The sequence below is a fragment of the Erpetoichthys calabaricus genome, chromosome 9, assembly GCF_900747795.2.
Source record: "Erpetoichthys calabaricus chromosome 9, fErpCal1.3, whole genome shotgun sequence".
Taxonomy (NCBI): Eukaryota; Metazoa; Chordata; class Cladistia; order Polypteriformes; family Polypteridae; genus Erpetoichthys; species Erpetoichthys calabaricus.
Window position 1 is genome coordinate 27,682,604 of NC_041402.2, and position 16,331 is coordinate 27,698,934.

The 16,331-nt window shown below is 38.7% G+C and overlaps 1 protein-coding gene across 2 annotated transcripts in view; it reads left to right on the plus strand.

Moving 5' to 3' along the window:
* The first annotated feature begins 6,799 nt into the window (after nucleotides 1-6,799).
* Nucleotides 6,800-16,331, plus strand: part of mymk (myomaker, myoblast fusion factor) — a 35,658-nt gene continuing 26,126 nt past the window's right edge. The window contains exon 1 of one of the 2 annotated variants that reach the window (XM_028808877.2): nucleotides 6,800-7,040. In XM_028808877.2, the coding sequence (XP_028664710.2) occupies nucleotides 6,906-7,040 (135 nt within the window). In that variant the 5' untranslated portion in view covers nucleotides 6,800-6,905. The remainder of the gene's footprint in view (nucleotides 7,041-16,331) is intronic. The other variant, XM_028808876.2, reaches the window with a different exon arrangement.

The following is a 16,331-nucleotide window of genomic DNA, read 5'->3' on the forward strand; positions in this document are numbered from 1 at the left end:
ATGAAGACTCCGCTTGAACAATGGGAAACAATACCAAAATGTGTACGAAAAACTGTCAAATTACTCATGTGGAATAATCGAAATATTAGATATCCAGTTATGTGCTCACTACATCTCAAGCCCATGTATTTTGGCTAAAATAGTGTTAAAGAAAATCACTCCCAGAAATATTCAGGAAGTACATTCAAGTGGCAGCAAGGTCAATTATTTCAGCACAACTAGTGCAGGGATCTTATTAGTCTTTAATGTATAGAGGGCCTAAAAAACATTTGACTCTCACTTCAAAATCTGTAACCTTTGAGTTTGTTTGTATTCTACCTCAGATATTTCATTATTTCTTTTACAAAATCCTCTTTGCTTCTCTCTTTCTGTATCTCTAAGTTTTTTTTAAAATTCTATTTAACTGTGTTTACTTTTATTTATTTTTATTTGCTGGAATAGTACTGGAAAAATAGTTTGTTCTGGCGTCTTCAATTCTTTACCTTCTCATTTGACCTTTCAAATTCTTGATTCTTTCAATTTTCCTCTAAGTCAGATTTTTTGGCCGTTTTTTAAATTTTCTTGTAGAGTTATCAGTTCAGTCTGTTTTCAATGAATGAATACTCCTGTATTTCATGTAAAGAACCCCTTACTGTCCAAGAAGACAGAAGAATTTTGTATGGCTTACATTTAAAAACTACAACATAAAATGATGAAAACTTTGTTATCTGGAAAAGTAAATCAAAGTGGAGTGGACTTGAAAAAAGAAGTTTAAAAAACTAAGTAATGCATTTTATAAAATCTCTTACCCATCATTTAAGGGAGTGTCGGGGAGATGACTGGTTGGGTCTACTGACACCCTGCTATCATGGATTGTACCATGAACTGCATACAATAGAAATATATTCCACAGCAAAATAAGGTGATGCAAATATGGATCATGCAACATGATGAAGGTCTAAACACAAAAAAGCAAATATATAATAGAATGACTGAAAAAGAAGACATTCAGAAGTTTGCAGTAGTTAAACATACAATCAGACCTACACCTCATCAGAACCTAAAGAGAGTTGTTCTCTCTTCTAATCCACTAACTGCTGTGTTTGGTGGGCTCCCAGATGGGCTTAAAGTGGAGAAGGACAAACAAACTGTAGATAGATAGATAGATAGATAGATAGATAGATAGATAGATAGATAGATAGATAGATAGATAGATAGATAGATAGATAGATAGATAGATAGATAGATAGATAGATAGATAGATAGATAGATAGATAGATAGATAGATACTTTATTAATCCCAGGGGGAAATTCACATACTCCAGCAGCAAAAAATATTAAATTAAAGAGTAATAAAAAATGCAGGTAAAAAACAGACAATAACTTGAATAATGTTCAACGTTTACCCCCTCTGGTGGAATTGAAGAGTCGCATAGTTTGGGGGAGGAATGATCTTCTCAGTCTGTCAGTGGAGCAGGACAGTGACAGCAGTCTGTCGCTGAAACTGCTCCTCTGTCTGGACATGACACTGTTTAATGGATGCAGTGGATTCTCCATAATTGATAGGAGCCTGCTGAGTGCCCGTTGCTCTGCTACGGATGTCAAACCGTCCAGCTCTATGCCAACAATAGAGCCTGCCTTCCTCACCAGTTTGTCCAGGCTTGAGGCGTCCCTCTTCTTTATGCTGCCTCCCCAGCACACCACTGCGTAGAAGAGGGCACTCGCCACAACCATCTGATAGAACATCTGCAGCATCTTACTGCAGATGTTGAAGGATGCCAGTCTTCTAAGGAAGTACAGGCGACTCTGTCCTTTCTTGCACAGAGAATCAGTATTGGCAGTCCAGTCCAATTTATCGTCCAGCTGCACTCCCAGGTATTTATAGGTCTGCACCCTCTGCACACAGTCACCTCTGATGATCACAGGATCCATGAGGGGGCTGGGTCTCCTAAAATCCACCATCAGCTCCTTGGTTTTGCTGGTGTTCAGTTGTAGGTGGTTTAAGTCGCACCATTTAACAAAGTCCTTGATGAGGTTTCTATACTCCTCCTCCTGCTCACTCCTGATGCAGCCCACGATAGCAGTGTCGTCAGCAAACTTTTGCACGTGGCAGGACTCCGAGTTATATTGGAAGTCCGATGTATATAGGCTGAACAGGACCGGAGAAAGTACAGTCCCCTGCGGCGCTCCTGTGTTGCTGACCACAATGTCAGATCTGCGATTCCCGAGACGGACATACTGAGGTCTGTTTGTAAGATAGTCCACGATCCATGCCACCAGGTGTGAATCTACTCCCATCTCTGTCAAGCTTGTCCCTAAGGAGCAGAGGTTGGATGGTGTTGAAGGCGCTAGAGAAGTCTAGAAACATAATTCTTACAGCGCCACTGCCTCTGTCCAAGTGGGAGAGGGATCGATGTAGCATATAGATGATGGCATCTTCCGCTCCCACCTTCTTCTGGTATGCGAACTGCAGAGGGTCGAGGGCGTGGCGTGGCGTACCTGTGGCCTCAGGTGGTGAAGCAGCAGCCGCTCCATGGTCTGTAATCGTCTTTACTTCACTATTGGCACGTTGACTTATCTTGTTCAACTGGAAGAATCTTAACCCGCTTCTTTGGTCAGTGGGTAACTGCTGTTATATACTATTTGAAATTGCAAAAAATCAAATTTTCACTTGCAATGCAAAACATTTTTGAAACATGGCAGGACCTAACCAATAACAATTTTAGAGTAAGTATTTAAATTGAGGAAATGCATTCTCTTCCCTTATTTATTTTAATTATTTTTATTTATTTTTTTTACTATTAAAGTTTCACTCTGTTGGCCTACCTTTCTTTCTCATGGGTAGGGGTTAATTTGATTTGAACTTAGCTTTATAAAATTTGACTTGCTTGTATGGAATGTTATTTGCTTTTAATAAATTCAATAAAATGTTTAAAAAAAATAAATAAAGAGAGTTGTTCTTGCAAGAAATGTCTGTAACATCACAGAATTAAAGAATTTGTTTAAAGAGGAGAGGGGCACAATTCATCCTATTTAATATGAGTGACTGATAAACTCATAGATGAAATGTTTTAATAGAACAAATTTGATGCAATCAGGCCACTGAGAACAACACGTAGCACTAATCCTGTTTGTCGAATTTCCCACAAAGGTCAGGGTAATGTATTCTGTGTGTTGGTTTATCTCTGTGACAAGCAGTGGCATTACGCATTAAGGGCCAGTGGGGCACAGCCCCACCAGATGTTCAGCAAAATCGACCCTTAACACACTTCCAAGTAAATTTTTCATTCAGGTTAATATGGCTGAAAAGGACCTGCACTTTGCAATACTGTTGATGTCACATGATAATAAATAAATAATGCCAAAGGAGAGTTCTGATTATATTTTTTGTGAATGTTCATTTTATACAGCAACATCCACAGAGCACCCATCCACAAGGTGCTGCTATTTGAATTTTGTGTGGGTTTGGTGAGTGTTAAATATAACCAAATACATTAAATATTAAAATCTTAAGTAGGTGTACTGTCTCTCTCCACACTACATTTGGGCACAACAGCAAACTCCAACTTAAAATTGAAGTGCTGTAGAATGGTGTTTGACACTAATGGCACATAGCATTAAGTAAAACTTTCTAAAACATAATGAGCAACAATAGAGAATTTTTGGGAACTGGAATTTCCTCCCATTTGGTTGCGGTTAAATAAACTCAAAACTATTTTACCTCTGTTTGTATTTAGGTGCATTAAGAACATAATTTAAAAAGTATATACTGTAATTATATATAATTGTCCCTTTATGTGTACCTTTGAATTGTGACTTTGTGTTTAGCATTATGTTTTTATAAAGTGTTGTATGTTATTTTGTGCTTTACTGTAACAAGTCAGCATTTGTAAAAGTGCACTAGGTGAGGAAGGCTTTAATAACTTTTTATTAATATTAATTTATTGTCATGATGATGAGTTCATATTTTAATTAATGCTTGTATATACTTTATTAATTATTTAGGTGAGTTTATTTTCATGGACCCACCATTTGGTTTTATGGGATGTTAGGATGCTGTCAATTGCTAAGCACATGAACAGCATGCAGTGTGACACCAGATGTCATCACGCTCGCACTATAAAACGTAGCCGGGCATCTTAAAGAGCATTCAAGCATTGTGCTAATAAAGAAATAGTCTCACAGGGCAGGGAGAGAACAGTAAATGAATTTTGCTTAAATGTGGGTGGGAACATTTAGATAACCCACCGAGTGTGACATTTCTATACCAACTCAACTGATGAAGGCAGAGCTTAAAGTAGGAGTTGTGATTTAAAAAGCAAAGGCCAATGGTCCACTTGTCAATGTCATCCAACACGGCTGAGAAGTCTCCCTAGAACACCCCATTTTAAACATATGGATGTGAATCTTGGGTGCAGAGGACACATTACACGAGTTAAAAATAAACAAATTAAACATTCCGTAAAATCAAATTATATTTTAGCATTTCAAGGCATCATTGGACTAGTGGTAAACATGAAAGGTTCACTGCCACCGTCTGCATGTGGTCTGTGTTGCTTTCAGTTACTACAATACAGTTTTGTTCTTTGACAAGTTTAGTGTAGCCCCTTGTATTTTGGGTTTTATCTTAATGTATAATGTACTGGTCTTTGCAATGACCTGGCCTTTCTTCCACTAGTCGGTTAAAGAATGACATTACCCATTTTTGCACTGAAAGTTTTTGTTGGTCAGGATATCGTAAGATTTGTAAAAACACAAGAAGAATAAACTGAGATGAAATGATATGAACAACAAAAGCACTTTGTGAAAGTTTCTTGATTTTACTGTACTGACCCGTTTTTATATTTAATACCTTATTGTAATCATGTTTGCTTTGTAAACATGGTAATGGTACTATATAAGGTAAAGGCTGACTGATATGGATTTACTTTCCACATATTTCACATATGGTGGAATTATTGTATTCATGAAAATGTTCTTGTGGACACTGTAAATAAAAAACAAATAAATAGATTCTTAAGAAATTTAGCTAAAACTGTTCACTCATTAGTCTTAGTAGCTGGTTTAGTTTTGTGTGATTTCCAGCTGTTTATCCTCAAATATATAAAGTCCATTTTTAAAAACTGATACCAACAACAGCCAAACCACTGCTCAAAACTTCACAAAGTTTTGCATAAGGATTTAGAACTTTGAAAGAAAAACTTCTTTGAATTTCAATGAAAATTTGGAACTTTGAGCTTTTAAACTTAAAAATTTTCAAGCACATTAGTAAAATTGCCCCTTGCAAATACAGTATCTAGGTAAATCGGCACTATATATTTTACAAAATCTTGTAAAAATTAAGAAAGTCATATGCTGGCCACATCAGATTGTTTATGTTAATGAGTAGATAAAAATAAAATAAAACGTGTGGCATATTATATGTGTGTGGCACAGTGGGTAAGGCTTTGGACCTCAAACCCTGAGGTTGTGGGTTCAAATTCCAGAACTGATACTGTGTGACTTGGAAAAACCAAAGGTATTTATCCAATTGTATCTCTCACATGTTGCAAGTCACCTTGAATAAAAGCATCCAAGTAATAATAAATGAAAAATAGATTTATAGATTCTTTTTATATTAATCGGTTCATGTAAAATAAAAATGAATTGACTGATGTATTTCTTATTTTGAAATTGACATTTTTAACAGATTCATTATAACTATTGAAAGACAGTGAACAGATGTATATTTCAGACTTACAGTACTGCATAGAAAAAGTTGCCTCTGAGTAATGTTCCTGAAATACAGCCCAGCGTTCTGTTCTCTGCCAAGTTCACTTCCATCTCATTCTCCCAGGCATCGTTTATAACAATTTTGATATGTAGCACCTGTGTCACTCCAGCTGACAGCTGCTGCCCATTTTGTTTGCTGCCGGGATGTCAAATTATTAGAGTTGTACGTGCCAGTGCCATTGAGTTTTCAGCATTGATTTGATGTTTTAGACCTTTTCACTTAAACAAATGCATAAAACTATCCTGGGAATGGAACCCAGATGCTTAAAAATTTAAGGCCGCAGCACTAACCACTACTCCACTCTGCAGCTCTGTTCTTTGTAAAAAAATTAATTATACACTAAGCTCTGGTTTGAAGAGCTGGATTCTGCTGCAGCCTACATGAATTAAATTTACAACCAGTTAAAAAAAATATGAATGTATTACACTGTCATTGTTATGTACATTTAAGAAAAACCTTCCAACAGTGTAGCATAAGGCCTAAATAAAAGGAAAGGAAGCCCGAGATTTCACACATTCATAATAATATTATGTCCTGCTTGGTTCTACAATTTTCATTAAAGAATTTAAAGACCGATAGTGAATTATTTTTAAACTAGCTATTACATAGTTTATTAACTATTTATTTTTGAACTATGAACATGTTAATCTGATAATAAAAATCACTTTCTCAAGATAAGCACACTTGCTGAAGGAGGAGACAGGCAGGCATTGTTTTTAAAGAATAATTACCTTAAATTAATCTTAATATAGCGTTGCTTTTGTCATGTTTCCTACTGTTTTATTGAGTCATTGACTTTCTACATTTTAAGAAACATGATTTCCATTTATCTTCTAATTTGCCAACTCATGACAAACAAATACAACATGACAAGTGTGTGGCTGGTCGGCTCAACCTGTAGCAGCTGCGTTCTCCCTTAAAGAGACCAGCACACCCACCCCCTTCTTTACAAAAGACAGTGTCAGGCATTTAAAATTTAAAAGCCAGTACAGAACAGCTGTTTTTTTTTTTTTTTTTTTTTACCCATGCACCCATACATTTCATTTTCCCAGATACAGCAAACAGAAGGAAGCAATACCAGCAAAAATCACTCAGACAAAGAACAATTTTCTGTAAAACTGTTGAATATAAGGCATCTTTTTACTTGTTTGGAATGGGCTCAGTAATTGCTAAAATGTTACTGCCAACAGTCAGCAGTCTAGCATTTCTGCCAGTGGTCAGTGTGGCAGCCAAACGAGGCTTTCACATGGAAGCCATGGTTTACTTCTTCACCATGTTCTTCATGGCGGTAAGTGTCTTTTATGTTACTTTGCAAGGACAAGAGAGGAATTATCCTAAAGTAAAAACGTGCTGTAGAATTAAGAAATGTTGCCTTTCAAGGTTTTTGCTGTCTGAGATTACAACTATTTGCACTGTTCAAGGATGGGTCTTCAACAGAATACTGCAAAACTGATTTTAGATAATCAGGCCTGAGTCATTAATAAATCTCTATAGATTTAGAAGCATCTCTACATTTAGGTCAAGTGGGGTACTGCCCGCCATCTACCAGCTGATGGGGCCACTGAGCAAAAGTTAAATAAGTAATAATAAGCTCAGCTTAATACAGTATAATATGCTCCATCCATCCATTATCCAACCCGCTATATCCGAACTACAGGGTCATGGGGGTCTGCTGGAGCCAATCCCAGCCAACACAGGGCGCAAGGCAGGAAACAAACCCCGGGCAGGGCGCCAGCCCACCCCGCAGGTATAATATACTGTGTTGTTAAAATATTTATAGAAAACTCAATTTAATCATCATAACCAATAAGTATGATGTGCTCAATGCAATTTCACATCTAGATAAATATTTCTTTTAGGCATATATGATTTTTTTGTGCCTGGGCCTGCTTTCTGCGTTGAATGGGTGGGCTGTTCTACCCTGCAGTGTTCTAGAAATACACCTTTGCTCAAATGGACTTTTCAGCTCTGCCTTGGGGCTTGAATGCCAGAGCCCTTTAAACACATTGGTTTATTTTTTGTGACTCACTTTAAAGCATTCATGAACTTGCACATCTTGCTGTTTTGGAGTAGTTGTTATCATTATAATGAATTACCTATATACAGTACAATTTATCACATTGTCAACTGCATGAAAATTGTAAATTTATGAACATTCATTTGCATTTCTTCTTTCAAATGCCTAGTACTGATGTTGATGTAACTGATCTTTAGCATTAGAGTGATGTACTGTGTTATCCATAGATTGATACAGGAAAAAGTAGGGTAAAATGACAACTTTTATTGGCTAACTAAATAGATTAGCTGCCTTGTAAGCTTGCATTTGTAATCTATCTAGTTAGCCAATAAAAGGTGTCATTTCACCCTACTTTCTCCTGTAACTTATATTGTAATGCTGTACTTTGATGGTTTTACCACATGACATTATGTGTAAAAACAGGGCAGGTAACAACGTATTTATTTGCTGTCCTCCAGGCCTCTAGAGTGTACCAAGGATTAGACTTGCTGTAGTACTGTGGAGGACAGACTGTCTGGTCCTCCTCAATCACACTCTGTGGTTTGAGGAGTCTGCAAACAAAGATAGCGCCACTACTGCATGCACCTCAGGGGTACCTGCAGAACTTTGAGTGTCAATTGTGTAGCCCAGAAGCATTTGTAAAGGCTTACCCAGAAGGGTTTCCTAATCTGGGTTTAAAACCCCTGCAATCAGTATACAGGGGACTTGAAGTTGTTAGGAAGTCATTGTTAATGGCTTGACAAGTAAGGAGGCTAGAGATGAACTAAACAAGGGGTAAACAGGAAAGCCAGAAGGCTTAGGTTTCTGTTGTTTCAACCCCTGTGTGTTTATTGTTTGCTGTAATGTTTCTCTTGCTTCGTTAATAAAACCCCTTCTTTTGTTGCTGGTGCTCTTCTGGTTGCCATTTAGGTTTGGGGAAGATGTACAAGCAACAGCGACAGTCCACAGTCAGTGACTTCTTAATTTTTGGATTTTTCTTTACCACATTATTTGGCTGATATTTTATCATCACTAGAGGTGATAGCCTAATACACCGTAAAATGCCGTCTTGCTCCCTAATGTGACTGATCTTACATGACTCCTTCCATGTGGCTCCAATGATTTTTTTCTACTTCGTACCCAGCCAAAACCTTTATGCTGCTGACTCCTCTTCTCACCACTCATTCTCAGTAATGAAATAAAAATAATTAAAATTATTTTATAATTAAAATAATTGCTACAAATCACAAATCAGTATTGGCACTAAAACGTAGAAAGCAGAATTGCTTCATCATGTTATGTACTTCAATAACTGTCTACCGGTTGTAATATGACCAAGCTGTACGCTGAGCTTACTCTTGAGCATGCAACGTACAGTTGGCCATGTGAAAAGCAATCTTACCTCAAATCAATGCCAACCTTTTGTAGGGTCAGTCCCTGAGACTTATTAATTGTCATTGCGAAGCAGAGCCTTACTGGAAATTGGTTTCATCGATAACTTCGCATTCAGCTTTTGAGAGTTTAAACATTCATAAACATCAAAGTGTCCACTACTCAAATCGTCACCTGTGAATCTAAGATGTTTAAGAGGCATTGGCGGTTGTCCAAAGGTGTAAACTATTTGGCCATTTCTGTACACTTGAAAGCGACAACCGAACAATTCAGCGGCAGCCATCAACTCACATGCAGAACCATAGGTAAAGGGCTTAAGTATTTCACTCTTCTAGTGCTCCTGTGTAGTATAATTATCTCCTGTACCGTCATCAGTCCACACCTTGAACCTGTCCCAGTCATTCAATACATAAGACACAATGTTCCTCCGGATATCAAGAGTGAGCCTGATATAGCCGTGCAATATGTAACACAGAGAATGGAAAAGGCAGGCGCCATCTCCGGGCATGGAAACCACTTGGTAAGTGACAGTTCTTTGATCGATGGTGATCACCTCGATAGACATGTTAATGGGGGTACGGTTGGAACGATAAAGGAAATGGGTACCTGAACAATGTAAACTAAGTCTAAAATACCTACACAATAACTATAATCGTAATAAACGAACAATAAAACAGCGGAGAAGCCATGGATTAAATAAAAAGGCTGCAGTTTATCAGCAGGGAGACGTGAATACCGTGGCGAAGCAAGGAAGGGAATGAAGAGACCGGAGCGACAGACGGCCTTATATAGGCAGGCAGCCAACTATGTGGGAGGCCTGGGAATGGGGGACCCAACGCCGGCTCACACGGCGACCGAGCTGCAGGCTATGGACGTATACATGTACATAAGTAGGATTCAGTTAGCGTTGGGAACTCGCATACCAAATTTCTTGAAGATGGGCCCATAAGTAACAAAGACCGTTGGAAAGTTCAATATGGCGGCCGACAGTGGCATCATACCACCGAAATAAGTATGTACATCAGTTTCGGTTAGCGCAGGGAAGCCGCCTACCAAATTTCGTGAAGATGGGGCCATAAATAAGAAAGTTTAACATGGCGAACGTTGTCGACCGTTATGACCGTTACTCGTAGAATTTCGAAATGAAACCTGCTTAACTTTTGTAAGTAAGCTGTAAGGAATGAGCCTGCCAAATTTCAGCCTTCTACTTACACAGGAAGTTGGAGAATTAGTGATGAGTGAGTCAGTGAGGGCTTTGCCTTTTATTAGTATAGATGTAAGATCATTTATGACAATTTGTGGGTTTGGGCTAGAAAGTTTTGTCAAGTCTGTTGTATTTACATCTGAAGGTAACTTGGCATTAGTGAAAAAATTTCTTTTGTCCTTATGACACTTAAAACATCTTTTAAAAGTCATCACTCTTACCAGATAACAAGTATCCAGCTGGAGCAGTAAATATAGCAGTGTCTGATGAGTATCATGCTAAGGGTTCAAATCCTATTCCTGTTTGCTTAGTGAGTGGAGTTTGCACATTCGATCTCTGTATATGTTGCTTTTTACCCATGTATTCTGGCTTCCTTCCACCTCCTTTAGTGTGTTAGTTTGGCAGGCAATTCTAAACTGGTTCTGAGAATGCAGTGTACTGGAGCATGGACTAGCATTAATTCCTGTCTTATTCCTGATGCTGCCCATGCAGACTCCAGCCTCCATGACTCCGTATTGTATTAAGTGGGGTTAAGAATGTTATCTTCTGTATAAACATGAATAAATATACTACCTCTAACATAGGCAGCAGCTAGCACTGTTGTTGCAGAGTCCTGAGTTTGATTCCTAGATACACTCTATAACTGTGGGTTTTATCGATATATATCATATCCCAAAGTTGCACATATAAAGTTATTTGGAAAACTCTATAAAGATCCACTATGAGTGAGTGAGTGTGCCCTGTGATGGACTGGCATTCTAACCACAGTTTACTCATTCCTTGACTTAAAAAGATTCAGACAGGTCATGAACGTGTAAAGAAAAAAGTAGCTTCAGAAATGAGTTGGGTGGATTCAGACAGTGCTTTGCACCATGTGAATTGCCAATGTGTCATCTTTCACATTTTCTGTTTATCTTTCCTAATGAAGTTTGAAACACTGCCTGATAATTTGCTTTCTATAAAGACTATATTCAGATCATTTAAAGTTGGTTTCTTCTTTTTCCTTCAACATTTCACACATGATCATTTATTCATCACCAAAGATTAACGGTGACAACCTTAAAATCTTTAAGAACTTTCTGCTTCATTTATTTAGTGACAGCTATTGAGGTTAGTGGTTAAGTATGTACGGAGCTTGCAATCAAGTGATAAGAACTAAACAAAAGTTATACATATACATTTAGTTTTAATCAGGTTAAAGTTTTGAAAGTTTAGTACTGTACAGATGTTTTAACACTAGCAGAGTTGTTGTGCAGAGTGGTCATTCCTGCTTCAAGAGTCCACGGTCTGTAAGAACTATATATATTTTCCCCATGCTTTTGTGGATTGATTGCCGTGAGTGTGTGCATTTAACTTAGTATTATTACCTGTTTTAATACTGAATACTGGAAACATGTTCATAATCCTTCTTCATTAAGAAAACATACTTAGTCCTTCATGTGCTAGAAAGAAAATAACATACATCCCCTTTTTCCATCCCAAACCTGAGCCCCCAAAAATTTAAGGTATGAACACTAGCCACTTCACCACCTGATCACACTGTTTAAAAATATTTGTTGGCAAACAACTGGATTAAAACTAAACAGATACTTTATTTACAGGTTTCTATTACTGGACACCATGCAGCACACTCTTTTGTGATTGGCTTTGTAATTGAGCATTTTAAAGAACTGGCTTGTCATCCACCCTGTTTGCTTCTTGCCTTTCCCCCAGTGCTGCTGCAATAATCACTGGCTTCCTATGATCCTAAACTGATTGGATTAAATATACCCCTTAACACATGTAGGGTTAAACATATACCTATTACTTTTGTTCAGTTCTTCTCACTTGATTGCCTGGATACACAAGTGCTTACCTCTCCCTCAAAAGCTGTCATTAGACAACCAAATAGCATAACAAATTGCAAAATAATAGGATACAGTTGCAAGATTTGTTCATTCCTTCTTTTGACAGCAAATTGTGATGCCTAGACTACCACATGCACACACCGCTCCCCAAAATATAGCGGCAGTCCCACTCACTGTGGTGCTGTTCCAAATTAGAAGTGAAAACTGCAGCCTTCAAACAAAAGTGTCCCATGGAACACAGCACCTCTGTTACTTTAGCGCCAAGCATGTTGAGAACTGATCACTTATAATTTGTCTTTGTGCTCACATATCTTTGTTCATTTAGCTGGGTGCTCTTTCTTTGAAAACTGATGGAAAACATTATTAAGATTGTCAAAAAAAGCCACTTTTAAGAAAGCATTCAATTGTATCTTCAACCAGACTGATGTGCTTATTGTGTTATATCAGCAATAAACGCAACTCTCTAACAACATATTATCCACAAAATAATATTTAAATATAAATACACATTTTAAAATAACAATAGTAATAATAATTTGCTTGACACTCAAAGACATTTAAAAAACTATTTAAAAAATACACTCATTCACTTTCTATAATTGGTCCTTTGCTTTTAAATATTAACTCAAGTTGTCTACTCAATATTGTTTTCATTAATGTCAAATTTTTAAAACTATTAACTATTGCTAATATTTACAGGCTATACTACAGTTCTGTTTTGGAATTTTGTTAACTTTTGAATGTGTAACAGTCTCTGAAACTTTTGAACAAAAGTATTAACTGAAGATAAATCTAGTTATAAATAAGTATATATATATCGTGAGATATGCCTGGACACCATCAGACAGACACCACATCTTTATAAAACACACGTTTATTTTTCTCCTTCCAATAAACACAACACAGTCCCGCACAGCACACTGTGCTCCTCACACCAATTACCTTTCCCCCGGGCTTCTCTCTCTGTCTGTGGGCCACCTTTCCTCTCTCCACGGGAGCTTCGTCCTGCTCCCACTCCCGACTCCAGCTCCCTGATTGGAGGGAGGCGGCCCCTTTTATTCTCACCCAGATGTGCTCCAGGTGCTTGATGTTCTTCCGGCAGCACTTCCTGGTGTGGCGGAAGTGCTGCTCTTGCACCCGGAAACACTCTGGGAGTCCCTGGCAGGATCATCCTCCATTTTCCCGGGTGTGGCGGAAGTACACGTTTCCCGGGCCCCCTGAGGCTCGGGGCGCCCCCTGGTAGTGGCCACGGGCCCCAACAGGCTTGAGCCTCCTTGCTCCTCTCCCGTGGTCCTCTCCCAATCCAGGGCAGTTGCCCCCTCGTGGCCTGGAGGACGAATACGCCATCTCCCGGTCCTTCCAGGCATCCCAGCCAGGTCTGTCCCCCTGCCTCCTGCGACAATATATTATATTATATATATCATATTTCTTTAAATAAGTAATTTTGATCTCTAGTTGTGACAGTGTCTCTCTAACCCTTCAAGCTACCATACAGAAATAGAGAAGTATCTTGACAACCCCAATACATGTATATTTCTTTTTCTTTTTTTTAATGGTAAACAAGGGAATATAGGCAGGTATAGAAATTTAAAGTCATCATTTGAGTTAAGAGGCAAGGATTGCACCAGGCAAGTTCACAAGGTTAATTCCACATCTCTACTAAGCAACACATAAATTAATTTCCCTAAGGCACATTCTACATACTAACAACATACAATATCATTATTATACACTGTTAAATGCTATTAAGTATTTAATGTACAGTATAATTGGTGCTATTTCTAATGTGCAATTGCTTCCATAAAACAGGCACAAAAGATGCAGATTTGGCAAAAAGTCCAGACTAACTAATATGTGGTATTTAGAAACTATTTACTGCCCGATGTTTATCATCTTTAATCGTCTGGTGTTCTTCATATAAGTTATGAAGGAAAACAATTTAGCTGATTTGCGTCAGCAGTGCTTTCTTAAGTGACTATTATGTCCCCTCAAATGCAGACAGTGATACCTGAACAACAGGACACCAGCTCATATTTATGACAACTCTGAGCCTCTTGAATATAAATTATTGAATTAGTGTATGTTTTGTGACTCTTGAACAGTAATATTGAAGATCACAGACTCTAGTTGTTATTTGTTTATTCATTGATGCCGTTATTAAATTTGAGCCTAAAAGTACACAAAAATGCTTTCCAGTTTAACTTTAATGTGGTTTCTGTTCAGTTGTATACATTATTTACATTTGTTATGATAAAGCATTAGACATCTTTGTTTGTACATAGTTATATGTAACGCTGGTTTGAGTGGTACTGTATCTCTTCATGATGCAGATAACTCAAATAGGCTATACAGTGTGGCACCCAGCCGGGACACCCAGAAGGACCGAAGGAGGGCTTATGCCTCCTCCAGCCCACGAGGGGGCAACTGGCCGGGTGGCTTTGGGGACCACGGGAACAGAGCTTAGAAGCTCTACCCTATAGGGGCCCATGGTCACCGCCTGGGGGCACCCCGATGCCTGTGGAACCCTGGCCCTCAGCACTTCCATCACACCCGGAAGTGCTGGGGGGAAGAAGACCAGGGACACCCGGAGTGCTTCCAGCTGCACAGCCGGCACTTCCGCCACACATGGGAGTGCTGGCGGAAGGTTATCGGGAGGCACCTGGAGCATGTCTGGGTGAGCTTAAATAGGGCAACCTCCCTCCATTCGATGGCTGGAGTCGGGTGGAAGAGGACGGAGCTAGAAGGAGAGGAGTGGAGGCGGTCAGGAGAAGAGGCATTGCAGAGAGAGGCCTGGACTAAGGGTGATTGGTGCAGGGGCACTGGGTTGTGCGTGGCACTTTGTAATATAGCAGAAATGAATAAACGTGTATTGGAATTTGAACCTTCGGTGTCCGCCTGTCTGTGTCTGGGCTGCTTTCCACAACAGGAAGAAACTACATATCTTACCCTGCATTCCTTTGTAAAGTTTCATCTTCATCATTACATACTGTATGCAGCATTAACAGCCTATTGCCATAAATATAAATGTGGTAATTTGCCCACTAACTTGATATCCACGTTGTAAAAATATTTACTGTATAAACTGAAAAGGGTATTATCACATATAATATACACACTCCTACTTCCAATTTAATCTGTGCATGTAAAATTATAGTTTATTACAGGTAATACTAAAATAATATAGTATCCCTGGGTTATCTAAATAATTTAGCAATACAGATTTGTGTACCCATGAATTCATTTATAGGGCGGCACGGTGGCGCAGTGGGTAGCGCTGCTGCCTCGCAGTTGGGAGATCTGGGGACCTGGGTTTGCTTCCCGGGTCCTCCCTGCGTGGAGTTTGCATGTTCTCCCCGTGTCTGCGTGGGTTTCCTCCCACAGTCCAAAGACATGCAGGTTAGGTGGATTGGCGATTCTAAATTGGCCCTAGTGTGTGCTTGGTGTGTGGGTGTGTTTGTGTGTGTCCTGCGGTGGGTTGGCACCCTGCCCGGGATTGGTTCCCTGCCTTGTGCCCTGTGTTGGCTGGGATTGGCTCCAGCAGACCCCCGTGACCCTGTGTTCGGATTCAGCGGGTTGGAAAATGGATGGATGAATTCATTTACTAATATGCTTATCTATTACAGGATCACAGCCAGCCATATACATTTAAAGTACACAACTACTACACTTCTGCTGTTGGATAGAAAGGTAGTTTCTTAAAGCTCACTTCCCAGTCAAAGTTTGTTATCTTCTGATCACAACCAACCAGCTAATAAACAAGATAAGATACTATTATCATCATTGAAATGCATACAATGAAATTTTGTGTGGCAGCAATCCTCTAAAGGAATAATAAAATAAACCATACAATATAAAAAATACAAAACAGTGTACCAGATAATACAGGGTTATAAAATACTAAATATAAAATAAAACACAAATATTAAAATAGATACTAAAATAGATAAATATAACCATATATAACAAAAAATAAAACTCGGTAGTTGTATTTGCTACCATTACTTTAAAATTCTCATTAAGTAGTCCTTAAAAGCACTGGGAAGAAGGACAATGATGTACAGTTTTGAGAGAGTAGACTGGAAGGAAGGATGGCTATATCTCTATAGAGGATGCCATCATCTATATGCTACACCGATCCCT